The sequence below is a fragment of the Centroberyx affinis genome, unplaced genomic scaffold (assembly GCF_046629955.1).
Source record: "Centroberyx affinis isolate AG114_WGS23_722 - 3 ecotype Tasmania unplaced genomic scaffold, CSIRO-AGI_Caff_v1 ptg000394l_1, whole genome shotgun sequence".
Taxonomy (NCBI): Eukaryota; Metazoa; Chordata; class Actinopteri; order Beryciformes; family Berycidae; genus Centroberyx; species Centroberyx affinis.
In genome coordinates this window covers 34,518-56,701 of record NW_027279062.1, presented here as the reverse complement: position 1 = coordinate 56,701, position 22,184 = coordinate 34,518, and the positions used below count along the sequence as shown (strand labels likewise).

At 40.3% G+C, this 22,184-nt stretch overlaps 3 protein-coding genes across 10 annotated transcripts in view; 1 reads left to right on the top strand and 2 right to left on the bottom strand.

The window, feature by feature from the left end:
- The first annotated feature begins 194 nt into the window (after nt 1–194).
- LOC139641670 (thiol S-methyltransferase TMT1A-like) lies at nt 195–1,876 on the top strand. Its single transcript, XM_071516203.1, has 2 exons — nt 195–692; nt 1,640–1,876. The coding sequence occupies exons 1-2, from the start codon at nt 195–197 to the stop codon at nt 1,874–1,876; spliced, it is 735 nt and encodes a 244-aa protein (XP_071372304.1).
- A 1,060-nt stretch (nt 1,877–2,936) lies between these two features.
- Nucleotides 2,937–15,541, bottom strand: atf1 (activating transcription factor 1). 2 transcript variants are annotated; one of them, XM_071516201.1, is made up of 8 exons: nt 15,520–15,541; nt 9,173–9,276; nt 8,248–8,370; nt 7,996–8,093; nt 7,771–7,907; nt 7,026–7,205; nt 5,812–5,959; nt 2,937–3,820 (listed from the first exon to the last, which is right to left on the bottom strand). In XM_071516201.1, the coding sequence occupies exons 1-8, from the start codon at nt 15,539–15,541 to the stop codon at nt 3,676–3,678; spliced, it is 957 nt and encodes a 318-aa protein (XP_071372302.1). In that variant the 3' UTR covers nt 2,937–3,675. The 2 variants fall into 2 exon arrangements, with proteins under 2 accessions (XP_071372302.1, XP_071372301.1); XM_071516200.1 differs by lacking the exon at nt 15,520–15,541 and adding an exon at nt 10,076–10,438 and having other exon boundaries at nt 5,812–5,965.
- Nucleotides 15,542–15,713: 172 nt separating this feature from the next.
- Nucleotides 15,714–22,184, bottom strand: part of LOC139641667 (disco-interacting protein 2 homolog B-A-like) — a 37,073-nt gene continuing 30,602 nt past the window's right edge. For all 7 annotated transcript variants that reach the window (XM_071516195.1, XM_071516199.1, XM_071516198.1 and 4 more), the window contains 10 exons: nt 21,535–21,644; nt 20,890–21,020; nt 20,608–20,776; nt 19,734–19,904; nt 19,547–19,608; nt 18,133–18,190; nt 17,947–18,021; nt 17,563–17,737; nt 16,671–16,794; nt 15,714–15,966 (listed from right to left, as the gene is read on the bottom strand). In XM_071516195.1, the coding sequence (XP_071372296.1) occupies nt 15,714–15,966; nt 16,671–16,794; nt 17,563–17,737; nt 17,947–18,021; nt 18,133–18,190; nt 19,547–19,608; nt 19,734–19,904; nt 20,608–20,776; nt 20,890–21,020; nt 21,535–21,644 (1,328 nt within the window). The remainder of the gene's footprint in view (nt 15,967–16,670; nt 16,795–17,562; nt 17,738–17,946; nt 18,022–18,132; nt 18,191–19,546; nt 19,609–19,733; nt 19,905–20,607; nt 20,777–20,889; nt 21,021–21,534; nt 21,645–22,184) is intronic.

Genomic DNA, 22,184 nt, shown 5'->3' with positions numbered 1-22,184 from the left:
TTGGGGACGTGAATGGACCAAACGTTTCCTTTTTATATACAGCCCAGTTGCGCCATCGTGAGGGCAAAATGCAACATAGACGGATAACGCTCAGGCTTTAAAGTGTAATCTTTTGATCTTCTAAAGTCGCCTGTCTTTTAAATTGACCTCTACAAGGCTTGGCACAACAAGGTTAGCTCGGTTGCACAGGGAAAATGAAGTCTTGCCTCATGAAATTATGCAAAATCTTTTGTTTGGCGTTAACTTTGCCCCTACAAATAATGGAGATCGTGGGCTTATATGGTATGTACAAACGTTTGTTTCCGTTGCTTGCCTACAATATAACGTTTTCATACAACGATAAAATGCACGAAATTAAGAGAGCCCTTTTCCGAAATGTATGCAAATTTGCCAACACCGATGGTACACTACGTCTGCTGGAGATCGGCTGTGGCAGCGGGGCGAACTTCAAGTTCTACCCGGACGGCTGTACGGTGATCTGCACTGATCCTAACCCGCACTTTGACAAATATCTGCAGATGAGCATGGAGGCAAATAAGCACTTGACTTATGAGAAGTTCATAGTTGTCTCTGGAGAGGGCATGAGGGAAGTAAGGGACGAATCTGTGGACGTTGTTGTCTGCACTTTAGTCCTCTGCTCTGTCAGCAGCGTACAGAGGGTGTTGAAGGAAGCGCGGCGTATTCTCAGAACGGTGAGTAACATGCTGCCTTCAGGTGCTGGATGGAATATCCGAATTGGTCGTAATTGGGTGCACATTAACTTAAAGTGGTACATTGCGGCTGGCAAACTGGCAATTTTCCGCCGTACCAGAGTTGCCAAGATGTGTCGTTTAGAGAGCACGGAAGACTTGTCAATAACTGATGGTGAAGTGTATCATTATTAGGGTTCAAGTCCATAAGACTGAAGCCCCATTGTTTCTGTGATTCTTTCTTTTCTGCTATAAAACGATTTGTACCTCATAGACCGTAAGTCCAAGAGCAGCCAAATTGGTGGATAGTTTTCAAAATTTTCGCTATTTCTGGCTGTGGTGCAGAAATGAAGTTGACAGCAAAGAAAGTGAGGCATAATTCCTTTCCCTTGATGCTAGAGCAACCAAACTTCATAGATATTTGGGTTTGACCCCAAAGTGTGACAGACCACATTTGGTTGCGTTATATAACGACACCTTCAAGGACTACTCTATTAATTTGACTAATCGTCGCAGCACTATCCATGAGAGGAAGCTGACGGCGAAGACGCACAAACAGGAAGGAGAGCATATTTCTAAATGCTTAATGCTAGCTCATCCAAACTTCACAACCTGTTCGCAAGGAGCTCCAAAGTGTGTCAGACCAGATTTGCTCATGCTAAATAGCGCCACCATGAGGGCAAATATCAACATTTCAAACCTGTTCAAAACTATCATGTTTACTTTAGTTTCATGATGCTACTATTGTGTTAATTCCCCTTTATCCCATTTCACTCATTTCCTACACCATAGGTTAGCTACTGTTGAACAATATAATGGCTTGGCTGTTGTATCTCACAGCTTCGGCAGCCAGGAAGCAATTTACAGTGCAGTACTCTTGCAGCAAAGTCACAATCCCTGATTTCATTATATAAACCTTAAATTCTCCATGTGTGTTGACTCTGTTACAGGGTGGAGCCTTCTACTTTCTGGAGCATGTTGTCTCAGATCCCTCCTCTTGGACATATTTCTTCCAGCATGTGCTGCAGCCCATGTGGTACTATCTTGGGGACGGATGCGTGATTACCAGAGCAACATGGAAAGATCTAGAGGCAGCTGGTTTCTCAGAACTTCACCTCAAACACATTGACGCTCCGCAGGTCACTTTCACAATAAAGCCACACATCATGGGATATGCCATTAAGTGAATGTGGGGAGAGAGTTTACTTTGCTCCTTGTGGAGTGCAGAAGGATGCATATTTAAGCACTTAGCACAACACTTGCAATTGGTGATTAGCAATTATAATGCACATAGAATGCTTAAAGAATATTGTAACTGGCTACAACCACATTATATAGATGATGATCCAATTGTAGCCCAATATAAGGGACAGATTTGCCACACTAAGGGCCTCATGTACAAATATTTTCATAGGTTCATCACCACTAAAGAGTTGTGCACACAAAAAGGCAGCAACATTTATGCACACATATTCTGAGATTTAGAAAACACTGGGTACACCACTAGTGCGCATGTTTCATATTATAGATCACAAATAGGAGTGGATTTGTGTACACATGAATGAGCTTAATATCCACACTGTCAATGCCCATAATTACCCATATGATTGCTGCAATGCCAATACCTGCTAAACATTTAATTTCTCATTAAACTCATTCAGTCTTGCCAAGAAAATAATAAAAACAAATAGCAGTAATATGGAGACAGGGAATGGCCAGAAAGGAAAGAAAATGCCACAATTTGAAATTGTGAGATGCCAGTGCATGCACCTGAGATACTCTTTGTTCTTTCATTTGAGCTAATCTGGGCTCTTGCTTTGGTTAGTTTGTGTGCATGAGATACACTTTGTTCCTTTATTTTGAATATTGAATGTGCGTTATTTTATATTTTATCATTTGTTAGATTTTATACGCACATTAAAACCCTTTCACAATTTAATGATATATGCACTGTAGTTTCTTTTAAAGCTATATACCGTACATGCTAATCAATTTTTCAAAATTGCTTAGGACAGTTGCACCATATGAATTCCAGCATTCTTGCAGAGGTTTTGTGGAAATCTGAAATTCAGTGAATGTAATGAATCAGATTCATCACTATTACTTGTACCAAGTGTCTTATTTCACATTACATCAGTTTCTGAAAATATAATTTGCCTCCCAGAGAGACAAAACAGCCATACCCACAAACTGGTAGGTGTATGAGATCTCTGGGGTCTATTTACACCTTACACAGATATATGTAGAGTGAAAATATATTTATTTACTTACAGAATCAGCAACATTTCATACATTTTGTTTGCTCTTCACCCCCACCCCTCCCAAGATGTACAAAATAAATATTACCTGGACTTGGTGCTTTTTCCCTGATTGTCTAAGTAACAGCCGAGTAACAACCAAACTAGCCGTACTCAATGACATGTTTTCTAATACCCTTTATATTCCATTGCACAAATATAAGGAATGACAATTGTAACATCTCCTTATGGGGGAATAAGGTGGAATTGCTGGTTCACATAAGAAATAGGAATTACGTCTTTGCAGTAATCATACAGTCAAATTCTGCAGATGCTGTTAGAAGATAAAAAAAGATTCCTACAGCAACATTTTTAAAAACATGATAGAATAAGCTCATTCTAAGAGGCAAAAAGGGAAAGAGACATAATTTGAAATTGAACGTCAAAGATGAAGCTCACAAATTCAAACCTCCCATGTATTCAAAATATACACAAATATAAACATAGCATTAGCAAATCTAAAAAACAGCAGGTGAAAAAACGGCCAATTTCTCGTTCATTTGTGTTTTATATGGGTATTTCTCACTGCCATCACTTATCACTTTTGTATCAAACAGAATAACAAAAAACCAGAAAACCTGGAGGCCAGAAATGAAGTGTTCCCAGATAACCCCATGATGTCCGAATGGCAGAGCTGTGCTGTGCTGTTGCCATAGTAAGTCTCACTCCGCGACCTCTCCTCAAACAGGTTATCCCGTTTTAACACAATAAAGGTCCTTTAATGTTTTGAGTTCTTCAATCAGGGTCTTGTTCTGGTTCTCTAGAACAGCCACGCGGTTTTCCAGACATTTAACATATTCCTTTTTCTTCCGGCGACATTCACGGGCTGCCTCTCTGACGGAGCAAGAAAAAAAATAGTTTGGAGTCAGCCCTATTCAGAAGAGTATGCAAAAAGCATTGAAGTGTAGATAAGGAATGTATCCTGGCCATATGAGAGCAATAATTACTGCCTAGTCCGACAAACACCATGGTCAACTTTTGTTGTGTGGTTGACTATTCCAATAAGGCAGGAAAAACAGTGGAGAATAAATAATTTTATAGACATCCAAAAATCAAGGAGAAAAAACAAAACAATTATCAGAGTACAGCTGTGGAGAGTCTCAATCAATCGCAAATACATCAAGGCGGAAAACAATCAGTACAGGGTCTCCTCAGATCAATTCATATATGCTGGGTAATTTTAACTAGGTAAAGCTTTCTAAATATAAGGCTTGCTATCCAAGTAAGAGTCAACAAGAAATCCTACTCAACTTCAGACAAAGAAATGTCTGAATGATTTCTATCATTACACAACACCATCTACTGCTTTCGTTGCTTAGCAGTGCAAACATTGGCACGTGCTACATCTCCTATGCACAAAGAAACTAAAACATAGTTAAAAACAAGTACTACGTTTTAAAGTTTATTCATGCATAGGAGCATGTAGCACGTGCCAGCGCTGTGAAAGTATTGGACATTGAAATTGGATGTCATTTTTTTGTTATAGACCTCTCCAACTTTTGTAGGAGGAATTCTTACTGGAGCAGGACAGGACCCTTTGGGAGAGACAACAACCAATATGACCAAAGGGTCCTGTATCAGGACTAACTGCAAACAAGACGTAAGCTATCGTCAGTTTTCTGTTTGGTGTGTCCTTGCTTGTATGCACAGATGTATGGATGTATGGATGACATTAAGGTACATAATAGCGGCAGCCGATGCACAAGTACACTTGTGCGTTCAAGTTTGTTGGCACCAGCTCCATCAAGCTCCTGTTTTTGAGACCGCCAAGTGACTGAATCCCCATTTTTGAAATGCGCATCTGAAACATGAAATGGTTTACACGGAGTGTAGATTCAGAGCACTCCAATCTATTTTCCATGCCATATTTTATGCCACAGCAGCTGTTTTAGGGCACAGTTGCCCAAGAGCTTGAAAATGTTGCCCTACGTCTCAGTGACTTTCATTAGGGAGGAAGTATCTTCTGGAACCTACATTAAAAGATGGTCCAGTACCATTTATGGACAGAAAGTCATGGTCAAATGTTTCAGGTCCTGACAGGTTGCATTCACAGTCCGGCTAAACTAGACTTGCCTAGTCTTGTTTCTTAACACTAATCAGATAAGGCTTTATTATTTTAAAGAGTGTGAAAGGCAAACTTATTGACTTATATTGACTTTTCTAGTTTTTCATGTGTTCACGTAGGTTCACCAGCAGGCCTCTATAAGCTATAGAGGTAAAGTTATAGTATAAGTTTTAGTATAATGACGAGGTCGTAGTCTTCCACTCACTTGTCAGAGGTCTTCCAACAGGGTGTTGGGTGTGGTCGCTATTAGTGATGGGTCAATCCACGAATCAATCATTCATTTGAACACTGCTTTAATTTGAGCAAATCAAATTAGTTCGCCAGTGGAACTGAATTGAAATTTCAAATCAGCTCAGCATCTGTGGTTGGACTGCGCTCCATACACTTCCAAGTGAGCCGACACGCTTGTAAACACAAAGCGCACGTTTGGGGCAAAGACAACTATTATTTGCCCACCTTGGCGATTACTTCAATGCTGGCTGGCTACTGTACAAAATTAGCGTAATTAGCCACAGTCACAACAATCATACAAGTTCTCAAACTTCTTTGTTCATTCATTCATTGTCGTCTTTACGTGACCCCCAAATGGCATGCTACTTCATGGTACAAGCGCAACTGTAGCTATCTGACAACTTATGTTTAAATTGTATTTTTCCTATTAACAGTACACAAGAAGTGATTTTATTTTCCGAGAGACATTTTATTTTTTCTGACGTTGATTATTTTTACTGTCCAGAAACCAGACATACTGTATATCTACCTGTTTTTTGCAAGCCGGATTTCCCTCTTCATTGTTGGGTCGTCACTCTTGCCTTGAGACAGTCCCACAGGAGAGGTCATAACTACGGTCTGAGACAGGGAGCTGGATGTGGGCGCTGTGCGGATCTGGTATGTTTGCACTTCTCCTCCTGCACCTGAGAGGAAGGTGACAGTCAGGGGATGACAGTAGGGGTCATGAGAGTTCTGCCACACAGCATGTATCACCTGAAAGGCCTCAGTTGTGAAGCTGAGACAGAAATATGTTACTTGCAGAGTATTACCACAGGTGGGACCAGTTTTATGTCAGAGCCCACTAGGAGAGGTGTTATTTTGCTTAGAACACACCAAATATTTTTTTTAAATGAAAGTTAACTCAAACATGGCTCAATCAGTGGCTTCATAAGCTTTATGTGAGAAGTTTTCTGCGTCTAATTTCTACTCTAAATATTGAGCAAATTGATCTCTTGAAGCGAGTGACTTACAGAAGGCTAGTCAGCACTCATTTGCTAAATAGCGGTTTGCTGGTTGCTTCAGCAAATCGACTGATGTTCTCGATATCTCCCTCCTCAAATAAACCCATACATGCCTGGAGTTCATTTTAACTCATTTGTAAGAATAAAATCTAAAAATCTATCATTGGCTATGTAGTTTCTCCTAACTATTAAACTCCTAAACCCCTAAACTAAAATGTAAATATTCGAAAATTCTATGCAAATCCTAAATGCATGACTATATTCCAGGATCCTTTACTTGAAATGAAAGAAATTAAAACACTTTTCTTAACATCTTACACAAGCCCTTCAAATTAATGCCCAAATTGGTTGTGAAAAGAACCATTTAAAAAGACTTGGATGCAATCTTAGAAAAAGTGTGTCATTTGGAATTTTCTCACCCGCAATTTTTAACAACTGCAAACTGGAGGCTGGGGTCCATTTATCAAAAACAAAAACAATTCACTATTGTGAAACTTTCTTGAATGTCATCAGAGAGGGCTTGACTAGTAACCAATTAGGACAGGCCTCTGACCTTGACAATGAAGTTACTCTGTGCTCTTAGACTGTAATCACATCATCCTGGTGGAAGTAAGCCATGAAACACATTGTTTTGCCTTGGCCCTGCAACCCATTTGGCTTCCTGCTGGAGTCCCAACCCAAAGAAAGTGACTGCATTAGCAGACAGAATTAGTGCACTCAGAATACGCCATGTTTTACTCACCTTGTACGACCACCTGGTTGCTAGGCACCAGTATCTGCTGGCCGTCAGGTGTCTGGGCATACTGAAGGATGGTGGTGCTTTGCTGGGCTGCAGAGTTGGCCATGGTGAGAGTTTGTAGTCCCGGAATGCCTTCAGACCCTGGAGTGGCTAGTTGGATTGTGCCATTAGGGGCTATCGTAACTAGAATAAACACACATGACATCAGAATTGGGTATGTCATATGTTAAAATTAGACCCTTGCTGGCTAGGTTAACAGTCAGGGGAGGCTACATCTTCAAATTAGACTACTTTAATTAAAGGACTACACCGACTCCTCTCATCACATATTGGGTAAAGTGACCAATGGACCAAACTCCCAAAAAGTTTGTGTAATCCTTTAAATGGATAACTGCATAGACACGGTTCTTCCTAACACTGGTCATGTAGTTAGATGACATAAATAATTGTAATAATGGGGACCACCGATTAGATATACATTCTGGGGCACTTTCTGTTATTAGATATTATCTAGAGCAGCAATACAAGTCTGGCTTACTGCTGCTGGGCAATCGAGAGTCAAACCATAATAAAGAAATTATTGTACATTCTGTCAGTTTTCTGCAGCAAAGTGAAACCATGAAGTCATTAAAACATTCCACATTTTGGTGGGGACGCCTGAGACTACCTCGAGGACCCCGGGGGTCACTGGAACCCACTTTGGGAATCACTTTTTAGTGTATGTAGTATGGAAGGGAGACGTTCATACTGTACTGGCCGCTGCTGGTCTGGTAGATTGGGGTGGTGGGCACGGTAACACCTCCTGTCACTCCTGTGGAGGCAGGGTTGTCATCATTTCCCTCGGTGTGTGATGTCACTTCCTCAGAGAGTTCATTTAGGATCTTCCTACAAGGTAACAGAAGAAAGTCCCTTGATTATTACCCAGTCAAGAAAGTCTCTGTTTTACTTGTGAGTTGTTGTTTTTGTGGTGTACCTGTATGAGGGTCGTCTTGCCAGTATCTCTCTGGTCTTTTGGGCTGCAGTTCCACTGTCTGATGAGTCCTGTGAGTCTTCACTGTCTGAACCCTGGCCCTATGAAGAAAGGTGAATTCATATGGTGCACATGAATAATTGTGTAATGTGGCAAAGGAACAGTTTATGAACAGAATCTAAGGAGATTAGTGAAACAGAGGCCGTCTTTCAGAAACAATACTATAGACCCCCAGGTACAGGAAGCTGGTCTCACCTGTACAGTCTGAACCTGAGGGGATTGGATGACTGAAGACTGGGCAGACTGGATCACTCCTTGAACCTGAAACTGACCTCCTGGCAGCTGCACCACGGTCACAGGAGAACCGCCCAGAGACATCTACAAGAATTCAAAATCAATTTCAAATCCACAGAATATGATGTGAAATATGTTATGCCAGTTGTTCTCAATCAGTGCGCCAAAGAGTGAGTTCAGACATACCTTGTCACTTTATTCAAATATTAAACAAATTCATTTTAACAACCTTACTGAGAATATCTTTTCGTCCCGGTGAATACAATATAGGTGTTTTTCATAAGCTCACTGTGTTTACTTTCCCTCTGATTAAATGATGAATGTGTTCCCATTTGAATTTGATTTGGTAATAATTACAACAGTCTGACTTTTCGTGGTAACAGTTAGCGATTTTTAAAATTGAAACTATGCCTTTGTGAGCTGTATTTCAAGGTTTTTAGCTTACAATTGGAGCCAATTACTTCCGAGTTGATGGCTAAAAACGGTATGTGGGAAGTCAGAAAGTAACGGGAGTAGAGTAAACGCATTGTTCATTTTGTTATTTTCATAGGATTTGTTGACGGTAAGCAATGCATTAAAAAAATACCAGCCTTATCCTTTAAGTGAGGGCTTGATTTATGATCAGCAGAATAGTCGTCAAAAAATCTTTAATCTTCACCTTTAAGATGTCAGTGATAGCAGGAGTAAACAAATTAAACTTGCTAAAAAAATTAAATGAATTAAGACTTTTTAGTGTGCAGTGAGCATGCCATTCATAGACAAAGCTGATTAGTAGTTTTAACAATATAAGAACTACTAGGACAATACATTGCAGTGCTTATGAGATAGTTACTAATGTATACGTCACAATATATTGAAAGGGATCAGACAGGCTATTGTCTTTTACCTGTTGGGCTATCTGTGAGATCTGAGAGGCTGTGATGGTGGTGGGGATGGTGACAGTCTGTGACTCTGTGCCATTGCTGCCCTGCTGTACTTCTTCCATAGTCACTGGGGACAGATAAATCAGTGTTAATGTTTCGCAATGGCCCCAATTTAGGACACAGTCAGTGTCTCTGGCTGGGGTGCCAGCCTAGTATGCTGCACTCCGCTGTAGCCTGTACACTTCTCTTACAATATCGGTTGGTAGCATTATTCAGTTTTTGACTAGGCTAAGAGCTAAGAGTAGACATTGGTTAGATCAAACCATCGTTTGCAACATTAACTGTTGGTCGGTTAAAGGTAACTTAAAATCGACTTCCTCTTTGGTTCAACCGTGTTAGCCCGGGCAACTAACGTTAAGGTTGCGTTACAGAACATCAGCTAGGCCTGATAGCTTATTAAATAAAACTGAAAGCCATTCAAACAGGGTTTTGTTTTTGTTTTTTTACACATGAATAACTTAATTGCAGTAAGTGGTAACGAAATGTATTCATCAGATAACGGTGCTAATGTTTGAGTTTCCCAATGTTAACGCTGCTAGTTAACGCTAGCTAGGTTAAACGGACGGTAACCAACTTAAACATTTCAAAACAAAGGTTTTCTAGCTATCTACGGGGTGCGGTTGGGTAGTATGGTTCATAGGATGGATGAGCTTTTGTCTCAATGAGCAAATATGTGTAACACTGTCACTGGCACGCAAGTACCCGCGTCAATAGACGTCAGCGATACAGGGAGCCATTAGAAGCTAACTACACCTTCCCTTTCGTAAAACGACGAGCAGTTGACGGAGCAGCAGCCGCCATTACGACCACAGCGGAGCAGACAGTCAGACGATCACATCATACCGCTCAGCTAGCCAAAAGTTTACCTTGCAAGTGCCGTAAAACTGCTCTTGTTCACAGCCTGGACTTACGACGGCAATTCGTGTATACAATTTGGATATATAAGAAAAGTATTTGGAAATGTTAGCTAGCAGCAATGGCTAAAAGCTAAAAACATAAAGACGTCAGCTATAAAAAATAGCTGGGCGCTTTTTTCCAAAGGAAATGGGCGGTGCTCCCGAGCCAGGACATATGACGCAATTGTTTCCTTTAGGCTTTGTGATTGGTGAAAAGATGTTCCGCGACAAAGACCCGGGGAAGGCAGACACCATATAAAGAGACTGCAATGTTTAAATTAAAATGTTCTGTCTCTTTCTGTTGAGATTTTCATAACTTTTCCTGTATTCAGTAAACATTACTTTGTCTTGTCCTCAGACACATATTGCATTTTGTTTTAGAATGAAATCCCTGAAATACATTTAAGATGGCCACATAATCATAAACATTTGTATTTGGAGAGTTTTGTGTATTTGTAGTGCAGAAAAGTCTACAGATCTTCAGAACTGACTAAATAAAACAGACTGAAAAATGTTTGCGGTGCTCAGTGTTGGCTCACAAAAGCAGTGGTGCACTAAAAAAGTTTGACTTTTCTCAATTTTATTGCCTAAATGTAAATACTGTATGTATACTGTTAAGTCCTGCTGACTTTCACAGTAGCTTATATAAAGGGCTTACAACACCTAAAGTGAGAAAGTATCGAAAAATTTGGTAGAGAACGTTATTCTGATAACAGAGTTATGGGGCACATTGGCTTTGCTATGGAAGTTTCTTGGTTAATGCTTTCTGTGTGGCTAGAGGCACAGGGGCCACAGATGTGCTGTCTGTGTACTTTGGCATTCATGCTTCTCACACTATGGCGCTGATGGAAAATTCAGCTCTCCACACTCCTCCCCCCAACAAGAAGAAATGGTCCCACTGGCATCAGCCAGTAGTTCTGGTTCCTCTTTGTTCGGCCAATCCGGGACCGAAGTGCTTTGTTTAAAATATTTATCAAAAAAACTCAAACAATTTTGAGAGTCAGGGTCAGCTCTTTCAGCCAACAACTCTAAACTGAACAGAGGGCTATGGTCAGAGACTTTTAATTTGGAATCTCTGGTATGGTATCCATCAATGCTGCTATTTCAACCAGTGGCATACCACCTGCTCAGCTGCTTTAACATGAAGACGGCTTTCTGCCTTTACTTCAAAAGGGAGCTGGCATTGTGTGCATTGTCTCAGTCACTGGTCTGTCAGAGTGACCTATGCCTACCTTTATTTAAATTGGGGCAAAATTAACGCTCTTGCAAAATTATTCAGATTTCTTGATTTACATCAATTATCTTTAGGCTATTCCCCTCCGAAAAAAAAATATTTTTTTGAAGAGTTTTGAATTGACTACAGAAATGTGTTAGTAGTGCACCACTAAGCTAGTCTTTATGGAAACAAAGTGCTTTGCACAACCCACTTTTCATTGTCAGCTCAAAATGCTAAGGTAGCACTTTTCTGCAAATAAAGCAGAATACTGTGAACACGCCTTTAGGATGTTATTTTGGTTGGTACCTTTATTTTGAAGACCTGAAGTACCAGGGACTGCATAGCTTGTTTTCACTCATGTGACTTTGTGATTTACCCACAATGTGACGTAAGCAGTTGGTTACCCCGGTGAGGGTAAGTGTAGATTATAATAGTGGTTTATAATGCCAGGGATAGGGATACATTTTCCACTGCTACCACCAAACATGTTGAAATAACATGTTTTTGTTAGATCTTGACTAACTTATTATTTGGATGAATAAATAATAATAACATGAACCATGTAAAACTTGTCTAATATATATTTCCTGATCCAAAAATATCCCCCCCTCAGCTAAACTCCCACTGGCTGTTGTCAGGGTCACTCTCAGATTTCAGTCTTGGTGAGTCTAGACCACTTCACACAACATGAGCCTGACCAGACTAGGCCCAACAAAATCAAACATGTTAGAAAAAATCCAAACGCTAATGTTGGCAGTCTTGAGGCCGTTCACTACAGGATGATCTGCACCGACTGTCAGACATGAGTGCCCCACCCAGCCCAGGTTCAAATCGGGCTTAGAATCAGCATTACAATCGTCTAGTGTGACCTAGGCTTTATACAGGACTTGAGCTGCCACTGTGTAGCAAGCACAGAATGCAGTCTAATCCAGAGAAACCACAGTCTTACATCTGTAAAGATACATTGCCATATGACATGATCTCAGCCTTCTCCAAACCATTTACAGCATCTTCTATTCATTTTCTGGGCAGTGTGGACAGTTTTGTAATCTGTTATGGCCCAGTGGGCTCTCAAACAGACCTTTATTCCTGTAGGCCTACACTGTAGGCATGCTGTAGGGGCGCAATTTGTGTTTTTTACTCAAGTGATCAATTTAATTAATCCAAGAAACCAACGATTTTAATATACATTTCAATTCATTACATTGTTTCTAAACTTAACAATAAAATCAGGACACCTGCATTGAGTAAAACGGTTTTGTTTATTTTGCATTACTTTTGCATGAAGTATAAAACAGCAATTACAACAAACCAAAACAGAAAATAAGTGAGAAAAATGGGGAGGGTTCTACCATCTTTATTTCTTAATTATATGAGATAAAATTCCTCCCTAGCATCCAAGATTCATCAGTGGATCACTCCCTCACAGACCAGCTTGGAATTCACCAAATAATTAATATACAACATACCAAGAGTGCATACACAAAATATTGATAGAACAACTCAAGAGAGATTAATATAGTCTTATGTACAACACTGGTTGAATTTTAGTCAATCTTCTGTTCTTAGTTATTACAAAATGTATAAGCATGATGTATTTTCACTAGGCTGTGCAAGCTTTGAGATTTAACTGCACTGTCATTGGGATTGCATAGTGTGTAAGAACTCTTATGGAGAAAAAGAGTGGAAACCAAAGGAAGCCCTTCAGACTTCCCAGTGAAGCAGGTAGATGGTAGATGGACACTGGGTTGTCGGTAACCCCTCTTTTTACTCCTTAGGTTTGCAATGTCTGCCTTAATAACAAGCGAGTTCTTTGACAAACATCTACATTATTATGGGTAGTATTCACAGATTGCACCAAGGGACCATCTGGTCCATCCCTGTGTTAACGTTTTGTTCCCTGAATATACATATATTTATATTTATATAGGTGTCTTCTAAAAAAACAAATATCTCTCCCACTTGTGCCTCAAGATGTGCCTCAAGCTGATTTCTTCTTGTGCTTGGCTGAGTCATGCAAACATTCTGCTGCAAAATTAGGATGCAAAGTCAAAGCTAAGACATGGTGCCATTTTTTTCTTTCTTTTTTTTTAAGTGGACATTATAACTAGGCAAAACCTGATCTCAACCATTTTATCTCTAAAAGTCTGAAGGCATTTAATGAAACCATGAAGTAGGGATAATTAAATCATCCACTCACATCTGCGGTCCAGACAAATCCTGTAGAAACTTGAGTACAACCAGTGCACAGTGTGCTAATTCAAAGGGATAATATTCCTATATGTTCATTTTAAAATAGATTACTTCTTTTCCGGTCAAACATATTTCTAATATTGTATTTGGCATGATTGAATGTTATACTGGGACAGAAATACAATTAAAATCTCTAATATTCATACAAAGGAAAGTCCAAAAAGCTACGAAACAACAAATCTATTTACATGTTAACAGTAAAGGTTCATCGTAGACAAATAATCCACTACAATGAACCTATAAATTATTGCAAGGAGCACAAGGAAAGCACAGAATTGCAGGGAGCATATAAAACAGCAATTTGTGAATACATCTTGATGTGAATGAATTTTTACCCCTTAGTCCTACAATCAACTACCTGTATTTGTCAATTGAAGACATTTCAAATGTGGCTCAGCTTTGCAATTGCATTTACAAGGGTTTATAATTCCAGTGATTCAACATAGAAAATAATCCAGAAATATCATGACTTGGTTCTATTGACTACAGCCTTTTCAATAACACTCTAGTTAGTATTCAAAGTAATTGCATTACAAAACTCCACAAAGACAAAACAGACAGCTTGAATGAACTCTGACTGTGCAGAGGAAACAGAAAGGGCCAGTCTCTCAAACAATTGCTCCATTATGCAATACAAAAACTAAGAGGGTAGAACTGTTTTATGATGCAATGTACAATGGCAGAAATGAAGTGAACAGCAGTTGTGGGCGTATTTTTACGTTTTTTCAAACTAACCTGGTAGAGTGAAAACAGTCATCATATTGGTTTTAGCGTTCTCCTAACACAAAAAATCTTTTTCCTAAGTTTCCATGGCCTACAAGAATAGATCCTGGCACAAATAACGATAGCCCTCCATGTAAACTCTTGCGAGCTCCTCAAGCAGGATTCCTCAGGATAATATATGCTCCTGAACCATTAGTAATAATGCCTCATCTTTATAATAAAATAGACCATTTTTAGAGAAAGTGCAATGTTATAATTATATTTATCCTGACTAACGATGCTTTAAAATTAATCGATACTTCACTGTCAAAATTGTTAAAATCTTATTTACAATGTCTTTCTGCTACCATTGTCATCTCACAGCTAGGTTAGCTATTCAGAAACCATTAGTTGAGAGAGATGAGTCAAGCATTTATACATTTATACAGTTACAAAATATCTACACAGTAACATACAGTATATCTAAAATACAAAGAGGCCTTAATAGGTACAGTACAGAATATGGCCTCTATCCTCTATTATCTTGATCCCTTTGGATATCATTCACGATTTCCACCACTACTCAAAGTCAACAGGGAATGGATAAACAGCCATTAATAATAGATTCATTAAGAAATTAAGATAGGAATGTATGGCTGAAGTTTTATAAGGCAGGAAATAACTCAGGAAAGTTGTGAAAGTCTATTTGGCTTCAATAGCATGGGGCAATATAAGCTTTTTAAACATTGTATACAGACTGAGAATGATTATTAGGATTATGGTTTGTTTTCATGTGCCCTCTTTTATTTAGCACCCTTACTCAGTGAAAATGGACTAGGAGTCAGCACATGCATTTGTGTGGATTTGTTTGAATGCTGCATGTAGAAATATTTCAAGTTATTTATTTAGGTTCAGCAGCTCTTTGAAATCCTAAGGAAAAAAAAGAGGAAAGTGTCTCAAGTGGTTTGGAGCAAGTGCAGAATAAGGAGATGGACGATCACAAAGACATTAATATAGAGTTAATTTCAAAAGGGGTTCTGTTGTACACGTCACTCTGCCCTTGCCCCAGAGAGTGCAATCAGGACTCATATTTTTTTGTCCGAATGTAGTGGAACAGTCTTGGCATGTTTGGTCTAGTTGCCTCTGTCCCATTGGCGAAACTCAATCTATACAACACAGTGAATATCTCCAAACATGACAAGTCCAGTCTCAGACATGCAGCGGCCATACAAGCTGGCGTCACTAAGGGTCAGATAGCGGTACATCAGGTTCAGTATCCAGTCTCTTTCATACAGTCCGTGCTGTTGCCTTGCACTGTGTGGGAAGTCAGTAGTCACATGCCGGGACGAGGGTCCAGTAGCCAGACTGTGGACTGATGGCCAATCAGGCCCAGGCCAGGCCAGCTCAGCTCAGCCACACGCCAAGGCCAACAACCCCTCACATGTTGTAAGCCACATAGATGGGATCTAACTGGTCAGCAAGGAAAGAGTCACGAAGGTGCATCCGCTGCTTTTCTCCTCTGGAGTTGATGGGTATGACCCCGGGGTCAACGATGACCACCACACCCACGATGAGGTGGTGCTCCTCCAGCACCACGTTGGTGATCAGAGGCACCAGGTCCAGAGCATCCTGCTCCGAACCACACAGCTCCGACACCACCACCAGCAGGTTGGTCCATGTAAACACAGCGCTGGGAAGAAAGGGAATAGGGTGATAAAGTGATTATTAGTGAATGATGAATATTCATGAAGTGGACTAGAACTAGATTACAATGTGGATAGAAACAGAGTGGAGTTCTAAAACAAAGGCAGGGGGACAGGAAGCGGTTCTCCCCATTGCCAGTAATGTTAACCCCCTTACTGTGTGATCACTTATTTTGAGTGTCAATAAAATGTATAAAATAATACAGGTGTTTACATATCTTTCTGTTTCTGTACTCAGAGAACTGCACAACCATATAAAAGTGGCCTGGTTCAGGGTCACAGAATGATAACAAGCCAGGAATTATGTTGTGTTGAAATGCTAAATGATAGCTAACAAGGAAACACACACAGTAATATTCTGTGAGTCTTTGTCTCCTTTGTACAGCCAGTTTTTAAACATGCCAAAGGGTTGCTGTGCACCTTTCAGCACCACAAATACACTCTGAAAAACACAATGTTTACATGGCAGCATTTTAGTGGTGGATTTTAACAGGAAAACATTTGTTCCTCAAAAAATAACAAAATATGTGACAGAGGACAAGATAATTGGACAAGTTATTGGAATACAGAGTCTGCCCTTAACTTTGTTCCTGTTGTGTTCTTCCCATCAGTTTCTGTAGGCCTGTCTAATGTAGTTGCAGCAGTAAAGAAGTGTATTGGTTAAAAGGCGCGGGTACGGGAGCGCTCATACCTCTCAGCAATACTGCGGTGAGCCCGGGACACTGAGGTCTCGATGTCAATGGGATGGTAGCGCAGCCCCCTCAGCTCCAATGTCTCATCCAGCGAGCCCACCACAAAGAGGGCATCATGACGGTCTGAGCACAGAGATACAGTCAAAATAAAACAAAAATAAATAAAAATAGAAAAGTACAATGCATAGAGAAAATGTGTAGGCTTGGTTCAGTTTGAAAGGTCAAAACATTGAATTCATTATAAAGAGTTAATCTTTTAAAAGTGTTTACAAATTGAGACCAGATGCCACTATTCACTCTCTGACATTCATTTCTATGGGAAAAGAAAATTAAGAATAAAAGTTATCTGAAAAAGTACACAGCGTATCAAACAGTTAAATACATCCACACATCTGCTTTAAGTACCAGAATATTTTAGTTAAAACCAAAACAGAGTGCCTGTATGTGAGTATGTAGATGTAGTTAGTTTTGGAGAGAATAAATTTAGACATATTGGGAATAGTATCAGCTAGCATACTAATAAAACAAAACATGTATGTTGCTGTTTTACCAAAGCCTGTCACCCTGTCAGATAGTTTCTATTACTCATTTTGTTTTTTGTTTTTTAGGCATTTATTCTCCTATGGCTCCTTTGTAGCCTCTACATGATAATAATCTATTAATTTATAATTTGTAACTTCTTTATTTTTATAATTTTTTTGGGCATTTTTGCCTTTATTTGACAGTTGACAGTGTACGCACCTTAGCCAACTAAGCCACCAGGACACTCCAATAATCTGTAACTGTTCTAATTTATTAATCTACAATCTATCAAATAATAAACCGAACAAGGGTTGACTGAACCAGTGTGTTTTTTTCAGCTAGGCTTTAGCCGTGGCAGGGCCTATTTACCCCCACTGGCGTCCAGCAGCTCGGTCCTCTTCACGAAACCCAAGTACCCGGTCCTGGCCCATAAGGTCTGCGGGTCCCCGAAGCTGAGCTTGGTGTTGAAGTGGTCTGCCTGCAGGCTTTCCTCTCCATAGATGGTGTAGTAGCCACTGGCACTGTGAGGGCTGTTCACCCAGATCTAGAGAGAGAAGCACAGGACTGGGTCACTGCTGGGGTCAGAGAGAGGACGATTTTACCAATGGTTTTGTCACTATACTGTCATTTTATCATCCAGGGGTTCTCCCATTATTTTATTATATAATTTTTATGTGTTCATTTTTTTTAATTTTTATGTCACAAAAGGAGAGCGCCTTTTCCCAGCTCTGCTAGATCCAATCCCCCTCTCACCTCTCCTAGATGGGAGTCACCTAGTGGGCCTCTGGTCTCTGGATTCACGATTATCACTCGAACACCCGGCAATATCTGAAGATGTAGAAGTAGTGAGAGATAAACGGTAAACATGCACAAATTTACAAACACTTGAATTTATACTGTGGGAATTTATACTGTGGGACTGCATATGGAAAATCTCACCATGCCAGACTCCATTAGAGGAAGACTCTGAGGTGCTCCCCTCTCCACCAGCCTCACTCTGCAATGCAATGGCCACACACACACACACACACACACACACACACACACACAAGCAAGTAGGCATGTGTACACTCATTCATGCATTATCTCTTGACCACAGAGTTCAAACTCAGATATACTGTATATTATTGCCCTTGATGATGACGATGGTGACGGAGTTGGCGCTGATGCCCCTTCGCCACATCCAGCTGTTCACCCAAGCATTCTTATTCTGTTTATTCTGTGTATTTTTTGTTTATGTTAATTTTGTTGTCAACATTAAATCATTGTTTGCCAACTCTCGGCACTGACCGTCCTGGAAGGGGCATCCCTCTCTGTGTAGCCCTTCCCAAGGTTTCTAGCATTTTTTTTACAAATGAGGTTTTTGTAGCAGTTATTCCTTGCTCTCACTGAGGGTCTAAGGTTGTTTTCATTGATCATTTTCATTCATTGTTTCATATTGCAGGTTTTGTGAAGTCCTTTCACACTGTAACTGCGATTAACAGCTACACAAATAAACTTGACTTGATTATTGTCAGTGCTGGAGGGATACAAGTATTACCGCGTTATACAGGTACTTTGCAGGTTTCAGCAAAAAATGAAAGTGAGAGACTTTTAAAAACCTTTTTAATGCTACTTAGAAAAAAGGTTAAGATTCACTTCCCCACAAAATTAAACATGAAAAGTGAAGAAACAGTAGACTTATCAGAATACAGGTCAGTGCGACTGGGTTGGTATCTCACAAGATAAGCTGCACTCTGAGAAGGCACAGAATTGTTCAGACCTCTTAAACCGTAGTTGAGACTGTTGAGTAAGAAATGGAAAAGCAGATATACTAGGCAACATTCCTATATACTGACTTGATATTTATTTACACCTTAAGTGCCTAAAACGCAAGAATACTCAATCTGCTTAACCATTATAACATTAAACTCTAAAAGTAACATCTTGTCTGTGTTTCTCACAGAACTGGGAGCTTGGAATGTTCAAATGCCCAAATGTCATAGATAACATGGACCAAGTCGACTTGACAAAGTAATAACTTGTCTTCTAGAAGAAGGTGGTCACCTCTTATTACACATCTCCTTAAAGTGCTAGGACTAACATTATCATTGGTTGTTCAGTCTTGTTCATATGACCTTATATTTTATGACCAATAGCTTTATTAAATATCTGTATTAACATACTCATGAATATTCAACACTATAATACTCTATGTAATCATCCAGATTTTGATTTCCTTGGCTCCCAACCTGCAGATTAACACTCTCTCGTCCTTGTCGAGTTTTCTCCCACAAGACACACATTTAACTGTATTTAAGACTTTTTCAAGGACTTGTAGACACTGTGGTTAAAGTGATCCATGTGTTCTCACCTGTCATGGCGGAGGGACTTCATGTCCACATACACTGTCGAGGGATCAGGACCAGTGGTTCCCTGTGATACATACAGAACAGGACCTGACTGAACACCTACATACACACTGTTCCCACTGGTTTTACACTGCATTGTATTCACATTTTACTTCAATGTCAAGCAAGGTGTTGAGTTGGTCAGTGTACCTGTAGGCAGATGGCCAGGTTGACCCTGGAGCCAAAGGCAGTGCTGACAGCTCTGGGGGACAGTCCCAGGTCCTTAAACAGCTTGGAGAAGGAGTGTGTGAGGGCCAGGCGAGGGCGCTCCTCTGCTATCACCACACAGCTCCGCACACACGACAGGTTCACGCCCCGTGCCTACAACACACACACAGCGGTCAAACCTACACTACCAGTCAAAAGTTTGGACACACACATTTTTCTTTATTTTGTACTATTTTTCACATTTTAGAACAGTGATTCTCAACCTTTTTCATATCAAGGACCCCTAATTTAATACACATAAGGGCCACAGACCCCCATTTGATACGATTTTGTCTCTCGGACCCAAATCTGAGAATATTTTTATTGTTAGATCTGATTTTGTCCAGAATTCCATGACTATCTGTATTGTAGGTAGAGAGATAACAGTGAAACTATGACCAAAATAGTCTTCTACATTCTTTAATTGTGTTAACTTCTTGTAGATGAAATAATGCTGAAGTTTAACAATTCATCAATTTGCTGGGGACCCCCTGGAACCCCCTCAGGGACCCCTGGTGGTCCCTGGACCCCACGTTGAGAACCACTGTTTTGGAATAATAGTAAAGATGTCAAAACTATGAAATAACACATTTGGAATTGTACCAAAAAGTGACCAAAAAAGTGTTAAACAAATCAAAACTATCTTATATTTTAGATTCTTTAAAGTAGCCTCCCTTTGCCCTCATGGAAAGGCAAAGGCTTTGGAAAGAAATTCATACATAGGCATCAACATCACTATTTGAGAAAGATTTTCTCTCTCTTTCATATTGTGTTTCATGATTCTCTCTCTGCATGTGTGCGCTTGTGCAATCCTCACCTTGAGTAACTCTGTCTGTGTGCCCAGGCCTTTTGTGCAGAGCTCCATGACGGAGTAGGAACAGAAGGTGTCTCTGATACGGTACTGACTGAGCGTGCTCAGCCACAGAGACAGGCCGCTCTCCAACTCGAAGGGAGGAATCAGGATGGACTGGTGACCTGAGTAGACACTATAAGACAAGACATGAAAGAGAATAAGTGGATGGGTGAAGAGCGAGAGAAAGAACACAATACTACACCGCGGTATGTAATGTGTGTGTTTTGCAGGGGAGTGTTACAGTACCTTGCAAGACACCACAAGACAAAGCCCAGACCACAGTAAGGATCCAGGCAGATGGCTATTTGGCGAGAGGAGTACAGCTCACACTGCAGCTTTATAGAGCGACATATAGCGCTGACCGCTGCATGGGAGATCTGACACAAAGAACACACATTAGCACCTTAAAGGAAAGATACTGAGATGCTCTTGCACTGCTTCATATCAATCTGTGATGTTAGATGCATTCCAGGAGTTGTGTTGTGATGAATTGTTGGAATTTACTTTTTTGTTGAATCCACTTTTCCTCAACCTGCCTCGTCTTTTTCAGCTTCAGTTAGTGATTTCCTACATTTCCCAGGATGCCTTTTGACAACCCCTAGGGAACATGGCCGAATGTGTAGGTGGAGAGAGCAATAGTGATAGTGATAGCATAGTAACAGCAAGAGAGTGAGTTTTTCCAGTCGAGAAACAGCGAGAGTCGTGCTCCATACTCAAAACGCAACATGGCTTGTGGTTGCACTGCATTCTGGTCTATTGGGGCTACTGTCAGTGGAGAAATTGGTCTCTCTGCCTCTTCTACGATGGATTTCTCCCTGTATGATTGTTGAATGTTGGTGCAAAATGGTGAGCCCAGTCTTTGATTCTGAGGAGCGGACACCAAAGTCTCACCTTGACTCCAGTGAGCATGCCTGTAGTGGACACACTGAAGTCCAGGTAAGCCATCATCTCTGCTGTTGGCGGCTTGTAGATCTGTGGCGGCCGGCGGCGAGGAAGATCATCTGGAAACATGGACAATATAGCTGAGTTCAGAAGTGAGTTAAAGCATGTCTGGTGTCTAGCCAGGACCTGAACGGTGTATCAGTACACTCAAATACTGGCCTTTCACAGATATTCTGGTATTGGCAAATGTTCCAAACAATGTTACAATGTCTTCTGGTTATTTAAAAATATTGAGAAGAAATAACCTTTACAAAAATAAATCATCATCAGAAAATATGTTAGATATTGTTAATTCTATTTAGCAGAAGTTGGTATTGGACTCAACCTTGTTTTGGCTGGGTAACTCATTCTAACCTTGCATTGAGACTGTGAGCAATAAGATCAACAAGTCACCAGACGTCCATTCATTTCATACAGAGCTGAGTGACCAGGAAAAGTCGGCACACGTGTGGAAGGACAGCAAGCTTGTTGGCTGAGAAAAGCTGTACTTTTCGCAGTTATCAGCCATCAACAACTTTTTCCTTGTTTCCCTATTGATGATTTAATTCTATGAACAATAGTTCCACCTGGCATGCGCAAAATGGGTGAGAAGTTGATTC

Excerpts from the sequence above, each read along its gene's own strand:
- atf1 (XM_071516201.1), bottom strand. The coding sequence starts at position 15,541 with ATGTACCGCTATCTGACCCTTA. Across the intron at positions 9,277-15,519 it reads GTACCGCTATCTGACCCTTA|TGACTATGGAAGAAGTACAG; the intron begins GTGACGCCAGCT and ends ATCTGTCCCCAG. Across the intron at positions 7,206-7,770 it reads GACCAGCAGCGGCCAGTACA|TTACGATAGCCCCTAATGGC; the intron begins GTATGAACGTCT and ends TGTTTATTCTAG.
- LOC139641670 (XM_071516203.1), top strand. The coding sequence starts at position 195 with ATGAAGTCTTGCCTCATGAAATTATGCAAAATCTTTTGTTTGGCGTTA. Across the intron at positions 693-1,639 it reads CGCGGCGTATTCTCAGAACG|GGTGGAGCCTTCTACTTTCT; the intron begins GTGAGTAACATG and ends ACTCTGTTACAG.